Raw genomic sequence first — 20458 nt, 5'->3', positions numbered from 1 at the left:
AAGGCCTTGGGAGAGCAGGAGCGGCTGTAAAGAAGATAAGGATTTGAGGGTGTTGATAACATCGAGACTCTGATGTTCAATACGATTTTTTCATTCATTTTACATTATTTACAGCTGATAGAATTGAAATCATTCCAGAAAAGAATGAAAGGGACTAGTTGAGAATGACATTAAACTGGCTCTTATTTGTTGCCATAAAGCAATCCAGTTTATTTCTATAGCAGATGAAAAGCTAACAGCCAAATTGGCAGAAAAGCTAATAGCCTGTATTTATCTGCAATTCAGATAATGGAACAAAATAAACTTAATTTTTAAGGGCGTTCATTTTGATTGGACTGTAGCTGAAGTGCACATTTTGAACAGAAGTGGGCAAAAATTAGGTCAGCCACTTCAGATTGAAAATGAGAGAGAAATAGATAAAAGAGCCAGGTCCTGCAGGACGGATGATATCGGGGCCACTGGTCACTGGAGCCAGGGCCACAGCGAAGACCCAAAAACATGCTCTACATTTGATCAGGCTGCTGTTTGATCTGCAAGACCCCCCCCCCCCCTGCACTATTCATAAAGACACACACTCCCCTCTACTCATCAGGGCCGCTCAGCTGCCAGGCGTCCTGACAGCATCAACATCAACATCCACACTTCACCATCGCTTCACTTCCACTCTAATACTCCGTAAACTGCAGGCTGTGAGCATGTCAGCAGTGATCAGGCCGCTGACAGAGAGGACAGTTGGGTTGTAAGAAGAGGCGCTTCATTTGGACTCAGTAGCTCTCACATTTCCCCCTTTAATTGGGTTTATTCAGTGCCATGTTTTCTGTTGTGTGCTGCCAGGGTTAAATGACAGAGGGTGTTGTATGCTGGACAGATTGTTAAGCGCTCCAGGTGAAATGTGTCATATTGCACTATAAAAAATGATATGATTGATTGGTTTGTAGTTTAGATATCTATCTAGAATAGTCTCCATTGACCCTAAAATTGCTCTGGTGACCCTTGGTTAAGTGTGACCAAGGACTGAGTAAGAACGAATATTTTTATTACACCGATTATTGATATCGAAACAAATTTTGCTTTGGAGTTACATACTTTAAATTATATTGGAAAATCTCATTTAATAATGTATTAGATATATTGAGATAACACACTGTTATTGTAGCTTGATATTTATGAATTACAATCCATTTAATACACACATTTTATGGTAATGCATTCATTCAAATCTAACATGGAAGACACACCAAACAAGGTAGTATTTAACAAACATACTTAAAATACAGATTTGCATATATGTAAGTCAGACAGCAGGAATTAAAGACAAATGCCTGTCAGTGTGACCTTAAGTGTCACTGTAAATCTTGCCTTATTTTAACTGAAGGGAACCTCCTGGGGTCTGTCTTTTTTATGACCTCTAGTGCAATTAACAGTTGCAAAACATTAGGGCTGGTGTTGCTTCACATGTAGTCAATCAAGTCAGTGTTTTGGAGGTGCTGAGTGCTGTTTGTCTGTGTTGGTGACAAATGAGTGTGGCCCGTCCCACTGCTGACAGCCGCCCCAGAGCTGCGATGCTATCTTCAGCTCTGCAGCCGGCTTCTACAATTACTACTAGCTCTCTGGCCCCGGGGCCTCCAACACTAGCCTGCACTCTGGAACCTGGGACAGACACACACTCACACTGAGACACATCACACAAATATATTCCTTTGTAAAAACAGGCTCGGAGACCTTTACACATGTATTCCTTCTCATACAAACACAACACAAATGCTGCTGCGTGCATTGTAGAAAAACACAAAAGTATGCATCAACAAATATCAAGTACAATTTATGCCATCTTATACTTTTGCAAAGTCTATGCAATCTTATATAACATTATATATTATGACATTACGATTAAGGTCAGATTTCCTTCATTCTTTACATAAAGTGTCCTTCACTGACATTGATAGCCATTATCCACCCAACTTAACATAATAAATCTGTTTCATTCCTTCACCCTACTTTACAAATTGGAAATAGAGACAATTGAGATCCATTTCCTGATTCCATTAATCTGCACTACAATCAATCCAGGCCTCATAGCCACCCACTGAAACATTTGACTGGGAAATGACCCCGAACCGATACCTTTCCCCACCACACACCTGGTTATTTTATCTCTGCCTGCACCTATTGTTGGCCTAATTGAGGGTGGCTTGGTTGGTTGGCTGGCGGCTGACCCCAGTCAGAACAATGCATACCTGTGGCTCTCACCAGCACTGTGTAATTGTCTCTTCAAGTGGGGCCCTTTTTCTAATCCAGGCCCCCGAAGGGAGAGCGCTCCAAACTCATCCATCACTCAGTCAATCAGCCACTACAGGAAGTGGTTAACACGGGCGACCTCGGGATGGCAGTCCACTGTTGGTATTGGTGTGGAGTGGAGGTTTTGGAAACACACACAGAACATTAGCCATCACTTCATCACTGGGACTGACATCCCTCAATCAATCAATCCATCAATCAATCTGTCATATAAGTTGTTTGCTCTGCTCAGCGGGCTCCTTTGAAGTAGAGAGAACACAGAAGGCTGGAGAAAAAACAAACAAATCTGATGCAAATACTTCCTTGTTGAGTATAGCAGATGCACATAGCAAATATAATAAACAGACCCATAGTCTACAGCCTTGCTAGCAGCTATACTTGATACTTAAATGCTAGCATCAGCATGCTAACATACTTACAAAAACAGTGCCACCATCGCTGATGCTGAGCAGGTTTAATGTTAAAAATATATTTATATATATGTTAAATTTGCCGTGTTAGCATGGCAACATTTTCTAAGTAGCACCCAAATTTAAATGTTGTTTACATAGCGCTAGAGGAAAAGGGATCACCAAGTTATTCCAATGCATTCTGTGAGGGACATGATTGTGTGCACCAAATACTTTGAAAAATCTTTCCTATGGTTGTTGAGGAACTTCACTTAAAACCAAAACATTTGAATGTAGCCAGAGATTCAGCAAAAATCATGATTTATCCTCTGGCGACCATGACTTTCAATACAAATGTTTTGACCAAAGGGATAGAGTGACAGAGAAACACTTCCGCCCTGGTGTCATGCAGCTAAATGGCTAAAATTACAAACTAAACACAAACATAAACTGACCCAACTAATTCAAGACAAATCCTTGAATGATGCAGCACTGTTGATGATTACCATGTTTGGTCTAAATTGCATAGTTGTATGGTTTAAGATGGTTGCATTCAAACTAGATTTCGAATGGATGGAAGTTTTTTCTATTAGTAAGCAATGGAAGGTCTGCCCTGGAACTTGTGGAGATGTGACAGGATGTTAAACGAAAGCAGCGCAAGGTTAGTGATAGTCAAATACGCTTTTCTCACATTTATTTGCTTATGTTTAACCTCCTTGGAAAACCAATCATTGTTTGCCCCCTGGGAAATTAACAGGGATGTATTTATGTGTATATAAGTTCTGGACACATTCCTATGTGTGACACTGGAACTGTAAATTGTCATCATACAATAAACCTGACCCTTCGGGCACTCACAGCAAATTCATTCAAATATTAGAAATTATTTATAGGCCTACTGTGCACGTAAACAGTGTTTGACCTTGGTCTGCTGTGGATATACTTGAGCTCATTTAGCTGCCTGTGAGTTACTGAAAAGGGATCTTTGTCCACTGCTGTCCTCTTTATCTTGAGGAAGAAGGCATTTAGGGAGAGGCTACTTCAGAGAACAATAACTTATCTTGAGAGGAAGAAACATTAGACACATGGTTGCATGGCTCGACTAAGTATGAGTCCAACAATATTCAGATAAATAAAACCAATCAAAACCAAAATAAAACACAAACACAATATGAATAATCCATAAGTGTGTTATCCACCTGGAGCGAAAAAATAAATAATGGACAGTAGCACAGAAAGAACAGAAGGACGCAGGTGTTTGGATAAAACACAGTTTTTTTATTTACTGCCATTCCTATTGCTTCAGACAGACAAGCTGTGGCGCGGGGAGCACAGAGTGATTCAAACAAGTCAACGCTACTGCCGATCTACAAACAAATCTCTCTGACAACAACAAACAAGAGCCGCTGCAAAAGAAGAAGCAAGAAGAACAGCGTTTGGCAACCATTAACATCTTGGAAACAACTTCAGAAGTAAAAAAAGGAGTGCATTCTGCATTTTTAATAGTAAACAGCGTCTCTACTTCATCATGAACTAGATAGAGAAAGGAATCAAACGAGGAGGGCTGCTACACTGCTTTGACGTCGGCCCCCTTTCCACCCTTTTTAGCTGTTTTGAAAGTGGATTTTGTCAGAAATGCCGGATCTTTCTCCCGCTCTCTCGGATGGCCTGCAGCATTACAGGGGAACGTGGTGCTCTACACACTTTAAGAGTAATTAAAAGCGATTGAACAGCTGTAATTATGAGAAACGGCGGTTGTGTTCCGGGTCATTCTATCAGTGCTGCCTTTCATCAGAGCAGAGGCACAGGGGCCCCGCTGCTAGTCTCTGTTTCTCCATATGAATATCTTCAAGAACAAACAACTGGCAGGCTGCCTACAGGCTCACACACACTATCACATTCACACACACTCGCCTTCATGTAGACATGTGGGAGAGAGTGAGCGTGCACAAACACACAGGCCAACTACTATTCACACGGCTAAATGCGCACATACAAACACACACATAGACACTGCCACGCCTCCATATGGTACGAACACACAATCGCACTGTAAACACTACACATCACATTCTTAATTTTCTCTATGCGATGACATTCATAACTTTCTTAAAATAATCTTTCTTTGGTCTCTTCTGGCTCTTTCCATTTCCGAACACAATAAAAGGGATTACACTATACACAAGTGGAGAATGATATACCGTGTCAGTTTTTTTTTAATCCATTCTAGACTGTATTATAACACTGTGTGACAAGTAGAAAGCATATGTGTGTACTGTACGGTTAAAGCTGAGAATTAGTCGATCTATTGATAAAAGCAGGTCTGGGTTACATGAGATTAATTAAGAGAATACACTGAAATAATAAATAGTTAAGCAATGTATGCTAACGCTGAAATGCAGGTTCGCTTATGTTTCGTTAGACCGCTCTGATTCTAGGAGGTTGTCGCTAAGCTTGGTTAGCATGTTAGCATGATACTGAAGCACTATTCTGGTTCTATTGAGGTGGTCTGGATTCGTTCCAGCCATCAAAAAGCTCAGGGTTGACTAAAGATGTCGACGTCAACTATGGCAGTCGAGGGTGGAGTGGGGGGATGTGGATGAACCCATGAAAAGGAAATTAATCTTGGTGGAATCACAACAGAGGTGTCTTCAGTGGTATCTCCCTTCAGTTGTTGTTGGGCCCGTTCCAAAACAGCTGGTGTTTTTTTCTCGTTTTCCTTTACTTTCTCACATCTATTCATCCCTCACATCCTGTTGGAAAGACCAAAAAAGAGACGATGATTATATATATTTTTTTCATTTAAAAAAAACGTCATGACTGGACATGAGGCCTCCTAACTTTTGGATGTAATTGTAAGCATATAGTGTAAAGCTTTTTGGGTTTTTATGCTGTCCAATCAAAGGCTTGCTATGTGACAACAAGTGTTGGAATTGACTTAATGCAGGCCTAAAGGGGCCCAGGACATAAACCGTATTATAATTTAACAATACATCTTAATATTTGATGTTAGTTTTCTTTGAATAGCCTTGTGTTGAAATGTGCTACAAAAACAAACTTGCCTTGCCTAACATGAGAGAGTATTGGCCACGACCAAATACCAACACTATTCAATTACTATACCTCTACCACAGGAGTCTGGGACAAGTTGTTGAGTGGATTGATAGAGTGTAAATGTATGTAAGTAGGTGTGACCGCAAATGTGTGTGTTGTGTGTCTCTCTACGTCACACTTTTTCAGAGACTTAGTGCAGCTCCCAAAGCTTTAAAAGTGGCTGTCCTTCACTGTAATTCAAATATTTGTCCTTTTCCTTTTGTAGAAAGCAGTTTTGGTTCACTCTTACTTTGGGCCATTTGTTTCGCATATGTTGCTATGCATGCACATCCTAACATGCTCAAATCAGCATTCAATACTATGTATTAGTTATTATACAATTTTGTGATTGATGCATTGGTCTATAAATAGTCACACTAGTATCCTACTTTCTGAGTGAATATATGTAGGAATGAAAAAAAAACAACCATGACATTCAGAGTGAGTAAAGAATAAACAAGTTGCCACCTGTGAATCAATGCATGCTTTATGAGCTATGCATGTTTACAACGCGTACATAAGCACATTTCCACACTTCAACATGTCGGGCCCACCTCCAGAGCAGCGACTCCACTCTGTTGATGATGTCAGCCAGATCAAAGGGCAGCGGCATGCTGGGGTCATCCACACCCCAGAAGGGCCGGTCCACCGGGGCCTCCTCGGGGGGTAACGTCTGGGCCAGACTGGAGTGGCACCTGAGGCGACAGGACACAGGAAACAAGCGCACCCATTAAACCCTCCCTCCCGTCAAAACCAACTGGGAGACACTCATCAGAAGGGCACCCGGCTCAGCTCGCTCACTTTCAACCGCAGTTCTTTTACGATTTTTTTCTTAGAAATATTGGGGAAACACTCATGTAGGAGCCATTTAGGCATATTTTTTTATGGTCATTATTTATGGCTTGGTGAGCCAATTGCATTTTATTTTAAGTTAACTCAAATGAATTATAATTATATCGTTTTTGTAACGTTTTGTTTTGCTTATGGACTGCTATAGTTTTATGTTTTGTTATTATTTATAGAAAGCAGAATGTAGTGCGCGTTCTCGTTCTTACAAAGGCCTTCTATAACTTGTAACTTTAAATAAAATCCTGTGTTTAACCTCGAATGCTTAGGAATAAGTGATAGTTGACAAGAAAGAAAAAAAGGGATTGTACTGGGTGAAGATAAACAGAAATATTTCTTACGAGTCTCTCTGTATTGACTGATGGGAGTTTTAAAGGGGTCAGCCCCAGAAATGTCAAGTAGTAAAGTCATTGATGTGTGTATGTGCAAGTGTCTGTGTGTAAGCGTGTGTGTGCGTGTGCGTGTGTGTGTGTGTGTGTGTGTGTGTGTGTGTGTGTGTGTGTGCGTGTGCGTGTGTGGTAAATGTGTGTATGTCCAGAAGGCAGTCGGCTTGTGTGTTTCCTCTCCTTTTTATGACACCTTATAACAGTGGGCTTAACAAGGACCTCCAGGATATGAGAGGGTAAGTGTGTTTGTGAGTACAAAGGAAAGTGGAATATATTTTATATTACATCGAAATGCTTGACATGTCATTGTCTTTCCCTTATATTGTTAATGATATTTACATGTTTGATCTTGTGCACCTTGAACTTCCTTCTTTTCCCTTCAAAACATTCCAAGCAGTGAGCTAAATGGAGCTGAGAGACAGGGAGAAAGTGATGCGTCAGGAATGCGTTTCAAGAGCCATAAATGGCAGCAACAGTATCAAGCTGATGAGGAACCGTGATATCATGTATCATGATTAATGCCCCATTCATCAGGCACACACAGCAGGATGCTTTCACAAGAACATCACTCTGTTCTGTTGCAATCATGACAGAGCCGTGAGAAATAAAGCCTTTTCATGTCGCTGCGTGATTTTCATAATGATTAATAATCTGAGGTTAGATGTAATTTCTACACTGTTTGGAACCCCCACAGACCTTCGCCACATCTTTTGTCAGACCAGTGTAAATATTTACTGCGGTGACTTGGTGTTGCTCTCCGCTGTCATTGTAAATCTGCCCTCCCTCTGCCTCTTGACAGATGGGAGTGACCCCTGACCTGGAGGTGCAAGAGGGAGAGGAGGAGGATGGCATTTGTGCTTTGTGTGTGTAATGTGTGTGTGTGTGCTTGTGAGTGGTAGCCGAACATTTCCTTCTAGAGCCACAAGGCCAGTTATACTCCCCAATCAGTCATTTTACAGGGTCTGTCCTATCATATCCGTTTACCTTACCCACACCCTAAAAAACCCTCAATCAACCCCCGGATACACACAGGCACACGACCACCACCACCTTGTGGCCAGCGACTACAGAAGGCGATGAAGAGGACACGGAGAGCTGAAGAGAAGGGTATGAGGGTCCCGGTTATGGATGAGCTGAGGGGATGTTAAAGTTGTCAGGGGACAGCCGGGGGCAGCCACAATTTGTGGTTATATATTTTCACCGGAGCCACTTAATGTTCGACTGGCTCTCGGCCTAAGTGCTGCATTTTGGTGCGGTTAGCCCTTTAAAGAGCTGCTGCATTACGGTGGTGAGGAGCAGCATTAACATCCACTGTTCCAATATATCTTCTGCGCTCTGGATCAGGGCCTGATAATAGCATCTGTTAACATGCACTAAGTACCATTATGTAGCACATCACTTCATAAATAATACGATTAGGCGACCTTGGGGCTTTGCGACGAGCCGTGTGTTTAAATGTTCTCATCATTTATTTAGGGTGCGAATTAAAGGAAGCGCCACTTCAGAGAAAGAGGAGGAGGAGGAGGAGGACATGGCTGGCATACATATCTATAGAGTGTCTAAGAGAGAGAGAGAGAGAGAGAGAGAGAGAGCAAACTGACCCAGACAGCACACACTCACACACTGTGTGGTTCTGCTGACATCAGCTTGAGGACACCACAGGCCAAGGGAACCCAGGCCTTTGATTTGGTCGGATTAAGTATTCATGCCGTTGAGCTATGAGAGAAAACACTCGCCTCTCTTCTGTTGCCCTGACTCTTCTGAAAGGCTACATACGGCAAAAACCCGACCAACAGAGCTGCCGCATTTATTTGACAGGGGATCTTGCACATTAGCTTGCAAATCGAAGGCTCCTGGGTTACCGGGAGATATAAAAAGATATCAAGACTGGGAGACTATCAAAGATAATATAGTGTAGGTAATTCAGCGCACACTTTTACACAATTTACCACTGTTCGCTGAGCAGCGTCCCTCGACTGCTAAAATGGAACCAAACAAAAAGTCAATATCAAGCGAGGTGCCTTAAGCTCTCCAGGGCTGCTGCTAGAAATTCAGTGTAAGCCACAGTGGCGTACAAACAAGGCTCACCAAAAGACTTTCCCATGGCACAACAGCCCACCTTAAAGTTAAGGTCAAAGACAAAGAGGTTTGTTGTGGGCGGAGCGAATGTGTTTGTGAGTCCAGGCTGTTCCAATGGATTAACCCCAGACAGATATGGGCCTAACTATCCCATCTGGCGCTCGGTCAAGAGAGATTGGCAACACAATCACTCATTTCAATTTGCCCTGAAACCTTATAGCCTGGCAGGCCCCCGCTCAAATGGTATGCTAATGTGAAAGGTATCTAGGATTCTATCGCCTCTATTCCACAGAGGCCTCTCCCTCCATGCAGTGCACTTGAACTGCGGCTGGGGCGCGAGCTCAGACGGCCCCTCGCTGCAATAAGGGCCGGAGCCCCCTTTGCGCTCAAACTAACCACTTTAGCTAAAGTGAGTGTTAATTATGGACAGGCAAAGCAGTCAATAAAAGGTTAATGTAAAAGTCAAAGGATAAATTCCTTTAAGCATTGCATCATTCCACCATCTCCGCGACCAACACACTGCTCGCAGGTCTCCTAATCAATACGTTTTACTGTAATGCGCTCGCCATCGATTTTTGCCGCCCCTGCTCCACAGTCCGAGCTCCATCACTCGGTTACAGAAAGGAAAAGGAGAGGAAGAGGGAGGAGGAGGGAAAGAGAGAGGGATAGAAAAACGAGTAAATAAAATGATTAACCTCGGTTTCACTTTGTTGTTTCACTCTTACTCTCTCTCTCTGAAAGGCTTGTTAGAAGAGTGCAGGGTGGTCCGATATCATCAGTGCCATCACCACCATCGCAGGCATCAGCATCATCAGCACACTCAATCTCTGGCCGCCGTGTAATTGTGTAGCAGTTCACTCAAGCAGGGCCATACATTAAAAGGCCCTCTGCTCTTAACAGGATGGAAATCCGCCTAATAGACAACATCAGTGCTTCCAACTCTTGCAATTACACTGATAAATGCACAATTGTGTCAGGCCAAGTGAAAAAGAACCCAGAGAACGCAGATAAGAGACAACGCTTATTGCATTATGCTACAGGAGGTCATTTGTAACCATGTGTGGCTAGACAGCTCGGGATGCTCGACTCATTTTAGGATAAGGGTGGGGTCATGCTACGCTGATGGAAATATATCAAATGTGTCCTTTGAATTTTTTTTATAAAATACTAACATTGTGCCCTTAAACAATCCTACGTTGAGGTCAATTACAATTTCATCAAATCTAAGTCCAGTCAAAATAAAATCCACCTTATAACATCTGTTTATATTGCAATTGTGTAGAATACAACTTATATATGGTATTTAAAAACTAAAGTTGAACTCAAAGCTAAACCTTTTGCCTGAAAGATTACCATATTTATGGGATATTTTGTATCTTGTCTTTTGCAAATAAAAAGGAGAAGTTAACATATTCAGGAACAAAACGATGTATCATGGGTTAAATTTACCAATAAATTAAACATTAATTTAACAATACAATGTGTAATGTTCTAGCATGAATATATTTAAATATTTCACTTTTTTTTTAAAGCAAACAATGACTAGTAGTAGTTTACATCAAAATATAATGCAATATGACAGTGATTAAAATGTATTACAAAATATAATGCAAAGAATAATATGAATATTGGTTTTAAGCATTATGACTATTTACAAGAATGTATAACTTTGAGTGCTATGAGCAGACAGTAACACATTATATGTTGTTTATAATGACATCAAGACAGATAGAAAATAGATCAGAAAAGATAAAGAAGTGTCAACAAGATTTAACAAAAGCAACATTGATACAGTTCATTAAGAATCGTCGAGGAAATATGTGCCATGCCTTATGCATTACTCTACCAGAACAAACAAACCCGGTTCAAAGTGAAATGAAACGGAACATCAATCAATCAATCAATCACCTATGTTGATTTTAAGATGTTCTGATCAAGGGGAAGCAAAATACCTCGGATCACCTGTTTCCTCATGCTCTGCCTGCGCTTCATCTGACTCTGCAGCAAACCTTTGCAGGTGTGCATTTTTATGGTTTTGGCAACCTAAGTGCCCGATAGCTGAGAATGCAATCAAACAAGTCATGAAAAAACAGGCATGTGTCTCATAAATCAGCCTGCCCCTGAAGGTACGGCATGCGATCACGTAGCAGGGAGAGAGAAGAAAGAGAGGAGCACATTTTCCATGTATGTTCTGTATCTACATGTATGCAATGTTGAGTAAGATATGGGAGATAGGGAGTATTGGATGTCATCTCGATATATAATGGGAGAGAAAGAGAGGCATTTATCGACATACTTATCTCTCCACTGTGTTGTGTAAGTTATTAGTGATGTCATGCCGAGGGCAATATAACAGATATTAAGAACAAGGCCCGACCTGAGAAGTGTTCGGCTTTAGCTCTCAACCTCCACCACCCAAGACTCCAAAGGTCCTGTGAACTCTCAGGGCCGTCCTCATTAGAGCCTGAACAGAGCCTCAGATCCCCACCCACCATCCTCTGCTCCCATTATCCCAATCGCTGCCACATTCAGCGTTACATGTAAAGCGGTGCAGAATGTGAGCCAGCCAGAGAGCGTGGGCAGGGCTGCGTCTTAACCGTTTCCTCAGGATCAATCAAACGCTATTGTGTCTGCAGACAGCTGCTGACTGTACACTTTATGAGTATGTGAGGTGGGCAATTGTGGAGAGAGAAACACAGAGAAGGGGAGGGCGGGGGGGGGCGTCATCAAATGCATGACATATGTTCCTTTCATTTTGATTCTCTCTAAGGAGTCTGGGCTAATAAAACTAACATCTGATGCACTCCTTCTCCCTTTAATTAATGGTTGTTGAAACCACACAAAAATGCATTAGCAATAAGAGGGGGGGGTAGAAGAAGAGGTGGGTGCTGAGTGGTGCTTTTAACACTCCCCCACGTGCCCCCGTGCCACCGTGACTCTGCTGGGAACAATGATTCTGCCAGGGAGCGTGGGTACCTTTGGGTGGGCCGGGGAGGTGTCCGTCCTGCCAGCTGCAGTCTAGGCTGCTCATTAAACCACATGAAACAAATAAGGATCCTTATCCGAATTTCAAGCTAGTCGGGTAGAAGGGCCCAGAGTTTGCATTGATGGCATGTACTGGAGTTGGTAGTCTACGGCAGAAACTGAATACCCATCATACCTGCACAGCCCCCCCACCTGCTTCACACCCTGAGTGTTTGATGTGGCCTGGCTGGCTGCCCCGTCTAGAGCGGGGTGAACCAGATGTAACAGAAAAACACACACAAAGCTAGGTAGCCTCTAAATAGCCTTCATAATTGGAGGCAATAAAACACAATGGCAGTCTGGAAGTGCAAAGGAGGCAAGCCCCTGAACTACAGCTACTGCTCTCAAAAACCAGGTGGACGTCCATTAGGTGCTTAACAGCGTAACAAATTACCGAACACCCCGGCCTGCTCCTTCGCCTCCTCAGGCGATGGGATGGAATGTGGCCTAATGTCAACACAGGCGCAAAATTTACGAGCAGACAACTATTGTTCAAATGCAATCAGGTTCTAATAAAAAAGGAGGCAGGAAAAGGACAAACAGATAGGGCCCTCCTGGCCGTTTACTCTTCCGACAAGGGGGGGGAGACAGATCACCCCCTAAGGCTGGGGAACTGTGTGTGTGTGTTTGAGAGAGAAGGAAAGTTTTGTTAGTGTGTGTGTTTGTGTCCTCCAGGCTGATTGGGGAGGAATGAGGGAGGCTGTGGCTTTTAGCCTACTAGCCACCTGTGCCAGGCTACAGGCTAGCGCAACAGTAGCAGCTGGCTTGAAGGCAAAGTGAGAAAAAAAACAACAAAAACAAACGTTTACCCAGGGCCCCGCCAGTAACACCCCAAAGCCAACATTAAGTAGGGACGAACGCCTAGCTCAACAAAACAACCCTCTCCATCATCGCCCCAAATCAGCCACACGTGGCCAAATACCATAGTGAAACATTATGAAATATACACGCACAACTCATTAGAGCTTGTTCTAAAGAGACACTGAAGTTTTTCCTGATGACGCTGTTTATTTATAAAGCCCAAGAGAACGAAAATGGAGCAATAAGAGAACTTGATGGCTAGGGTAAAGAGGTTATGAGCCTGCGAGTGATTGCACTTTTGTGCAGCTCTGCGTTCTTAGGCTGTAAATCTGCTGTTAGGGAATCAGGAAGAGGGTTACTGTGGCGTTGGGAGCACTAACTCTTAGTTTTCCAGAGCAATGTTACACCGTTGCTGTGAAAACATGTTCTTGTAAAGCGATCATTTTTAACCCTCTTCCATTTCCTCCATGCACCCTCCCCTCTTGGCCAAGCGTCAGTGCCTTGTGGGCATCATCTGAACGCTGCAATAAAGCTGCTGATGGATGAGGCTTGCCTCGACAGCTCGAGCCGAATCATTGGACGATACCTGACCCCAGTCACATGATAAGGTGAATCCGACGTGGGCATAATTCCCACCTGTCTTCAGGTGACAATGGCGGGGTCAAACTGGCCAAGCTAATTATAGTCTATTGTAACTTCAATTGCCTGGTTACAAGTCATCCTTCAAGCTCCAGGGGACGTGGTGTTAAGTTCTGAAGACTTTGTGTGAAGTGAAACTGTGAGATAGAAGTTTGAAACGGTTGCATAACAGATATTGGGTTTCTGAAACATGTTTATTAAATTGCTTTACAAAGAAAGAGAGGCACACTGGATTTGCTGTTCCCTTGCGACACAGCATGGAAATAAACAATTAACTCTTTATAAGCAATTGTTTGGATACATATTTTGTTCATACTAAATGTCACCTCATTGTTAACCTTACTTGTCATGATGAAATCATATAATAGGCTTAACAAACCAATGATAGTAAACACGCCCTACTGAAACAGTCATAAATCTTAAATCCCATAAAATGGACACGTCTAGGCGTGGACTTTTAGACATGACCATGTACACGGAAAAGACATTCCTGTATAAACAAATGGCAAAGAACAAGCTGAACATTTCATCAAACGTTAAGGATCACTTTGTAATTTGTATTTTAATTAATCATATAAAATAAACACAAAATAAGTTTTTGAAATGCATGACTAATACTTTTAAGTAGACGCTGAAGTGTATGCCAAAAGATGAAGCAAATGCCTCTGAGCTCACATCTAACACTTTAACAGCTGTAATTACAATTCTCAGATTGACATCCCAGCATGCACTGAAGGAGAACCAGGGTGTTATTTTGGACAGGTCATCAATCACTTCGGTTTTGATAGCCCACTGACCTTACATAAATCCCTAATACTTTATATATCAGGTAAAATCTCATTTACAGTTTGTTCGTTTTTTTGGTAGGACATTCGACTTTTGGTCCAATTATAGCTGGTTTGTTTTTTTTGGTTAGGGTTTTAATTGGACAAACAAAGGAGCGGCAAACAGTGGAAGATGTTCACATTCCCCGATTGGCATCCACAAAAAGTCAACAACAAAACTCCCATACTATTTACAGAACACGGTGAACTCATTATGAAAATGTCAGGCTGGGTACACAGTAACTTATGAGTAATGCTTTTCAGTAAACAAATAACAGACGCAGTGAAGCCACTCATCCAAAGCATGAGAGCAGCCTATAGCATTTTTAACATAACTGTGAGTGTGTGCGTGCATTCATGCACACACATGTGTATGCTGTGCGTCCATGCCAGAGGAGTGCTTTCTGCCAGGTGTTTGAACTTCTGCATCACCTGGTGCTCCTGCTGCGTGAACACGAGTTTTGTTTCACCCTATTAAGTAAATAGTGTAATTAAAGGGCCTCGGCATTTAAAACGCTGTGAACAGCCAGCAATTTGTTTGGAAGAGCAGCCAGGCCAGGCCCTGAGGCTCTGCACCTAACAGGATGCAAAGAGTGCACACAGCAAGCCATGGAACGCACAGTAATGGTGTGTGTGTGTGTGTGTGTGTGTGTGGGTGTGTATACGAGTACATATGTACCTGCCAATGTAGATGAGTTGGTGCGTCTGTTTGTGTAGGTGTGTGCGCAAATCACTCATTGAAAGTTGTTCTGGGTGTTGAATGAAAAACTGTTTGTGGTCTAACTGGTACTTATTAGTTTTCTGTTTGTAGTGACAACATCAAAACTTAATGCAATAACCGTAATACCGGCATCACCTACGGCTAAGGGCCCTTTGTGCATAGTGGCGTTGTCATATTGATAGAGATACGAGTCAAATAAGTTTCAAATGAAAAGGTGACAAAGGCTTAGCTTGTCTGCCACAAAGTAAAACAATAAGACAGCAGCCACAAGCAGAGCCTCATGTAGTAAGACAGGGGGATTACAACTGAAGTTCCAACAGAGAACTCTCTTCATTAGTTTCCTCTCTTAATGATTTTTTCCTGCACATACAACCCGGCTCTGCACTACCTATCCCAGCGAGGATGCTTCTTACTGAAGCCTCTGCTGCTACTGCTGATCCAGGGTCAGCTGTGGGGAGTAAGAGAGGGATAACCTCTTTATGAGCGCCATAGAAGCCCAGATGGCTGTGCAATAGCGCTGATCCAAAAACTAGCTTACAACTCAATCGCTGTGGTCACATCTCCAAGTCCACAGTTTAACCCCCTTCGATGTCAGCCAAGGTCACAGATGCACACTTGAGAGGCAAAAAGAGCCAGGAGTGAAGTGCTGCCAGAGACGAAGGAATTAGATCTGGGCTGAGTGGCCCTCATCTGGCTAAGCCTGGTAAGTAGCAAGACTAACAGGCTGAGGCACAGTGGTTTGGGTTCACACACACACACACACACACACACACACACACAGACACACACACACACACACACACACACACACACACACACACACACACACACACACACACACACACCAATGCATGTAAACTTGTACGCAAACGGACACATAAATAAGGAGGTAAACACACTCTTACACACTCACACACACACACACACACACACACACACACACACACACACACACACACACACACACACACACACACACACACACACACACACACACACACACACACACACACACACACACACACACACACACACACACACACACACACACACACACACACACACACACACACACACACACACACACACACACACACACACGGAAGGACTCGGAGGGCTACAGATGGTGAGCCCTGGGCCTGGTGACTGGGGCTCTGAATGAGCTCGTTTTAGATCCAGTGTGGAAGCTGTCACGACGCACAGGCTCAGGGGTTGGGGCGGAAGACAAAGAACAGCGGAAGGAGAGCATGAGGGGAGAAGAGGAGGGGGCGGGGCCTAACTGCTGTCCCTGCATGGGGGCTCACAACATTTTAAGTACAACATCAACATGTCACTGTTCATTCGTCCCCTTGCCCTCTTGCCCATGTCCTACCCCTGTGTCTCTATTCACCAACACGTCATATAGTGCACACCCCAAAATACACAAACACTGATATACACACACACACACACACACACACACACACACACACTCTGAAGCCAGCGGCCACTTCAGCCGTAATTCCGCCTGACTTCCGCTGTCTGACTGGCAGGAGACAGGGAGGGTGAGGACAACAAGCTGTGAATACGGGAAGAGACAGAAAATCATTGAGAACCTTGCCTTTATGAATCTTTGATGAGAGAGAGTGGGGGTTGGCGGGGACTTTGCCTCTGGTTAAATCAGAGTATAGTGTGTGTGGTGTGTGTGTGTGACTGCCAACAGAGGTTGAGATAAACAGGGCCTGGACCGGGCCCAGACAACTGCACACCCCGCAGTCGGGAACATTTGTCCATGCAATTAGTCCCTGTCCTCCCTGTTCATGTTGCAGGTAAGTGGTATTGGTAGCTAGCAAAACAGCATTAGCTATGAGTGCCTGGGAGCCTGGGCGAAGGGCGAAGGGATGAAATGTAGCAGGAGGTCTTTGTGTGCGACCAGAAAGCATCCTGCATATTTAATTATGCAACCAGCAACACCTTGGTTTACCACAGATACATAAATCAATCTCTGTAAAGTGGGACACCACATAAAAAGGGTCACATACTGTATATTATCAAGCCATACATTTGCTTTGCCAAAATACAATTTAACTGCAATGTTTATATTGTTTCTGGTGGTAATAATTACATTTGTGCCTGACTTTAATTATTTTCAATATTTTTGTTTTTAACTACTGTGCCATGTATATTCATTATGTTGTTGAAACACTTTGGGCACAGTTGACGTTGTCTCTATATTACTTAAGGAATTTACCATTAATAGCAAATGGGTATAAATGATTGTACTGAGGGCTAATCCAACTTAATAAACACTAACTAAATACTACAGTATGCCTTTTAAACATGTATTGTATACCTGTGGTGTTTATTTTTATTATTTTATTATCTTTGCTTTGTAATGCCTGTTGTAAAGTGCCATTATACAGTATAATGTGTTTTTACTGTATTTATTCCTAAAAAGTATTTTAATTTGTTTTGTGAAGCACTTTGAATTGTCGCATACAGAAAAGTGCTATATAAATTTGCCTTGCCTTGCCTTGCCGGCCTAACGTGAACTTTTCATACTTCTTTAATCAACAAAACTTAAGATTGTATTGTTTTATTTTTTTCAAAACTATCTGCTGTGATGTCATGTTGCCTCTGCTTTGGTTACAGTTTGACATGAAAGTCCAATTTGTTGTGAAACCAGAGATTGCTTTTTTTCTACGTTGAATAGAAACATAAGGGGGAGGGGATTTTTTAAAGAGTAAACTGTATAGCAGAAAGTAAGTCAAAAGAAAGGTTATACTTTTTTTTTTTTTGTGTTTTAAGAATAATAGAAGTCCGAAATAGGACAATTAAAATATACTGAAATCTTTTGAGATGTCCCGCTAGGTAAAATCTGGCTGGTAATAGGCTCTATTCCTCATCTGTGGGAAGACCAGTTTAAGACACACTAACTAGTCTGGATAACAGCCATGAAAAATAACATATGTAAAGAAAAACAAACAATACGCGAGCTGGTATTAAGCTGTCCTAGAAAGAAAGTACCTAATTACAATCATCGAGTATGTTTCAATGTCATGTTAGGACATACAGGACTAGCTTGCAAGGCGTGGGAAGTTGTTTTACACCCACGCCCTATTCGTGTTCCTTCTTTCACTGTTCATTGTTTTACCTTCACACCTGTTCAGAAGGCGGACACATAAAAGGCAGATGACTAAGAGGAGGTTGTTTTAATTAATAATACAAGGCATGTTACAACATCCCTCTTTCAAATATCCAAAACTGCTTTTTAATAGGTGTCAAGCAAGTGCCAATTTTCTTTTCAACATGAGTTGGGATATGTTACGAAACAAGCAGAGCAGCATAGCTTTATCTCATCTGCCACCTGTGACAGCTCAGAATTCAGAGTCTTCCAGGAAATTCGGCACATGTTAATGTGTCACCAATGAGGCCTTTTGAAGACTCGATTCATCCCCCTGTCAGCGAGGTACTGCCGACTGACTCTGGATCACATAAGAGTTGGCAAAGATATGAACTGTCTTAAGCTGATCAAGAGTTGCTTTGGCTTCCGTCTACATCTGTCAGGTTCAAACTTTACACTTCGCTACACATGTTGATCACATATGGCAAAGTACAGGCACAATTCAAGCTTCTGTTTGGACTAATCCACTTTAGGCTTGATTTAACACAGAATTTCTACTTCCTGGCGTCCTGAGATGAAGGCGGAGGATTGATTGACACCTGAAGTGCCAGCTTGTAGGCCTGCCATAGCTGAGAACTCAAGAATTCCTACAGCCTCAGGAGAAGACAATGGAGAACTATGCCAGGTTTGGGTTGGGTTTATCGGGCAGGAGTGAGTCTAACAGTGCCCCCTGATGGTTCATGCATGATTTGTGCCAGGGAGGGAGGCTTGAGGTGGGGCGGACAGGGTGCCTAGAAAAAGTAGTTCCAGGGAAACAACATCACCTGACATCAAATGTGTCCAGCCTTTGTTTGCAGGCAAAGAAGGTGAAAAGAGCAGTACTTAGCAGAGCAGCTAACCTGTGGTCATATCTGCCGGACAAATCAATAGAAGTGTCTGAGAGCAGAGCAGAGTGTGCTTGGGGGGGAGCTGGAGGGGCTACCCCTGGCCCGCTGCCCCCCCGGGCCCCTCCTGGGGGGTACCTGCCTGTCTCTTCACCCTCCATCTCTTCTGCCTCAGCGCTCCCATCCTGCGACTACTCCATCATACACACACATGCGAGCAACAAGCCCACACATATCCCTCTGATACAGGCGTCCTATGACATGGTGTAGCGCCATCTGTACTATGAAGTGCATCAGGGGATCCACATTGCCTAAGATGTTACAGTGCAATTTCAGACTTGTAAAAGGTATATAAGAGCATATACAAGCACATTCAAACCTATGCCTGCACACAGACACAAACACACCGAGACACATATTGATAAATGCACACACCATCTGTCCCCTGGTACCTTATAGTACATGGACTACAATATGGACAAGCTTCAAATGGCTTCCCAATGTACTGGTCTTTCACACAAGAGGGATGAGGAAGCAGTACCTAATGCACAACAGAACACATTTCCCCCCCACCTGACCCTAAAGCCCAGGAGGAAATCAGGCCCTGAGCAACAGAAACAACAGTTCTCCTCCATGCTGCAGGAATCTAAGTCTCTAAAAAGCAGGGACCCTTCACCTCATGTCTCCCCCCTCTTGCTACTGCGTACTTACTTTCAATCACAGTTAACATCACAGAACAAGAAGTAGAGGGATGGGAGGAGGCGGAACACAAGCCTGCTGCCCAATGCACTTGTCTGGCAGCTGCTTGCTCTGACATTTGAGGCCATGGGGACCTTGTTGAAAGAGCAGATGCTCACTGATGTACAGGCACAGGAACATGGCAACTACACAAGTGGCTGAAGCAGAAAAAAAATCTGCACAAACATATGACAGACAAGAACAAGGGAAAAATCTGAAGATGGCAGGCTCACGCAGAGATGTGTGTACAGAAACACAACCAGAAATACACAGCAGAACGGACATGGCACATAGAGGAAAAAGACACCATCAAAATAGAAGATGAGAAACTCTAAAAACAATGTTCACTTAAAAAGATATTTGTACATTTTTCATATAGTCATTTAAATGATACATATTTTAAATAATGATGTATACACATGAATACAATTTCAGACATATTTCCTAAGTCATGCACATAGGAATTTGAATACACTTCCTTCACAATGGACAGGTACAAGCTGTCCTGCGTCCACTTATTTAAATATTAACCCACAAAGCAACTTATATGCAACTTGTATACTGACCTACATGCTAAGTTCACCAACATGGGATTCTTTGTTATTTTGACAATAATGTAATTACTTGCAACTT

At 42.8% G+C, this 20458-nt stretch overlaps 1 protein-coding gene across 1 annotated transcript in view; it reads right to left on the bottom strand.

Annotated features, from left to right (window-relative positions):
- Positions 1-3944: 3944 nt before the first annotated feature.
- The window catches only part of fto (FTO alpha-ketoglutarate dependent dioxygenase), a 126464-nt gene continuing 109950 nt past the window's right edge, over positions 3945-20458 (bottom strand). The window contains exons 9-10 of the mRNA XM_079662446.1: positions 6335-6475; positions 3945-5440 (exon numbers count right to left, since the gene is read on the bottom strand). Of these exons, the coding sequence (XP_079518572.1) occupies positions 5434-5440; positions 6335-6475 (148 nt within the window). The 3' untranslated portion in view covers positions 3945-5433. The remainder of the gene's footprint in view (positions 5441-6334; positions 6476-20458) is intronic.

Source organism: Notothenia rossii, assembly GCF_949606895.1.
Source record: "Notothenia rossii genome assembly, chromosome: 2".
Lineage (NCBI taxonomy): Eukaryota > Metazoa > Chordata > Actinopteri > Perciformes > Nototheniidae > Notothenia > Notothenia rossii.
Note: the sequence above shows the minus strand (reverse complement) of the source record. Positions and strands in the feature narration are given on the sequence as shown.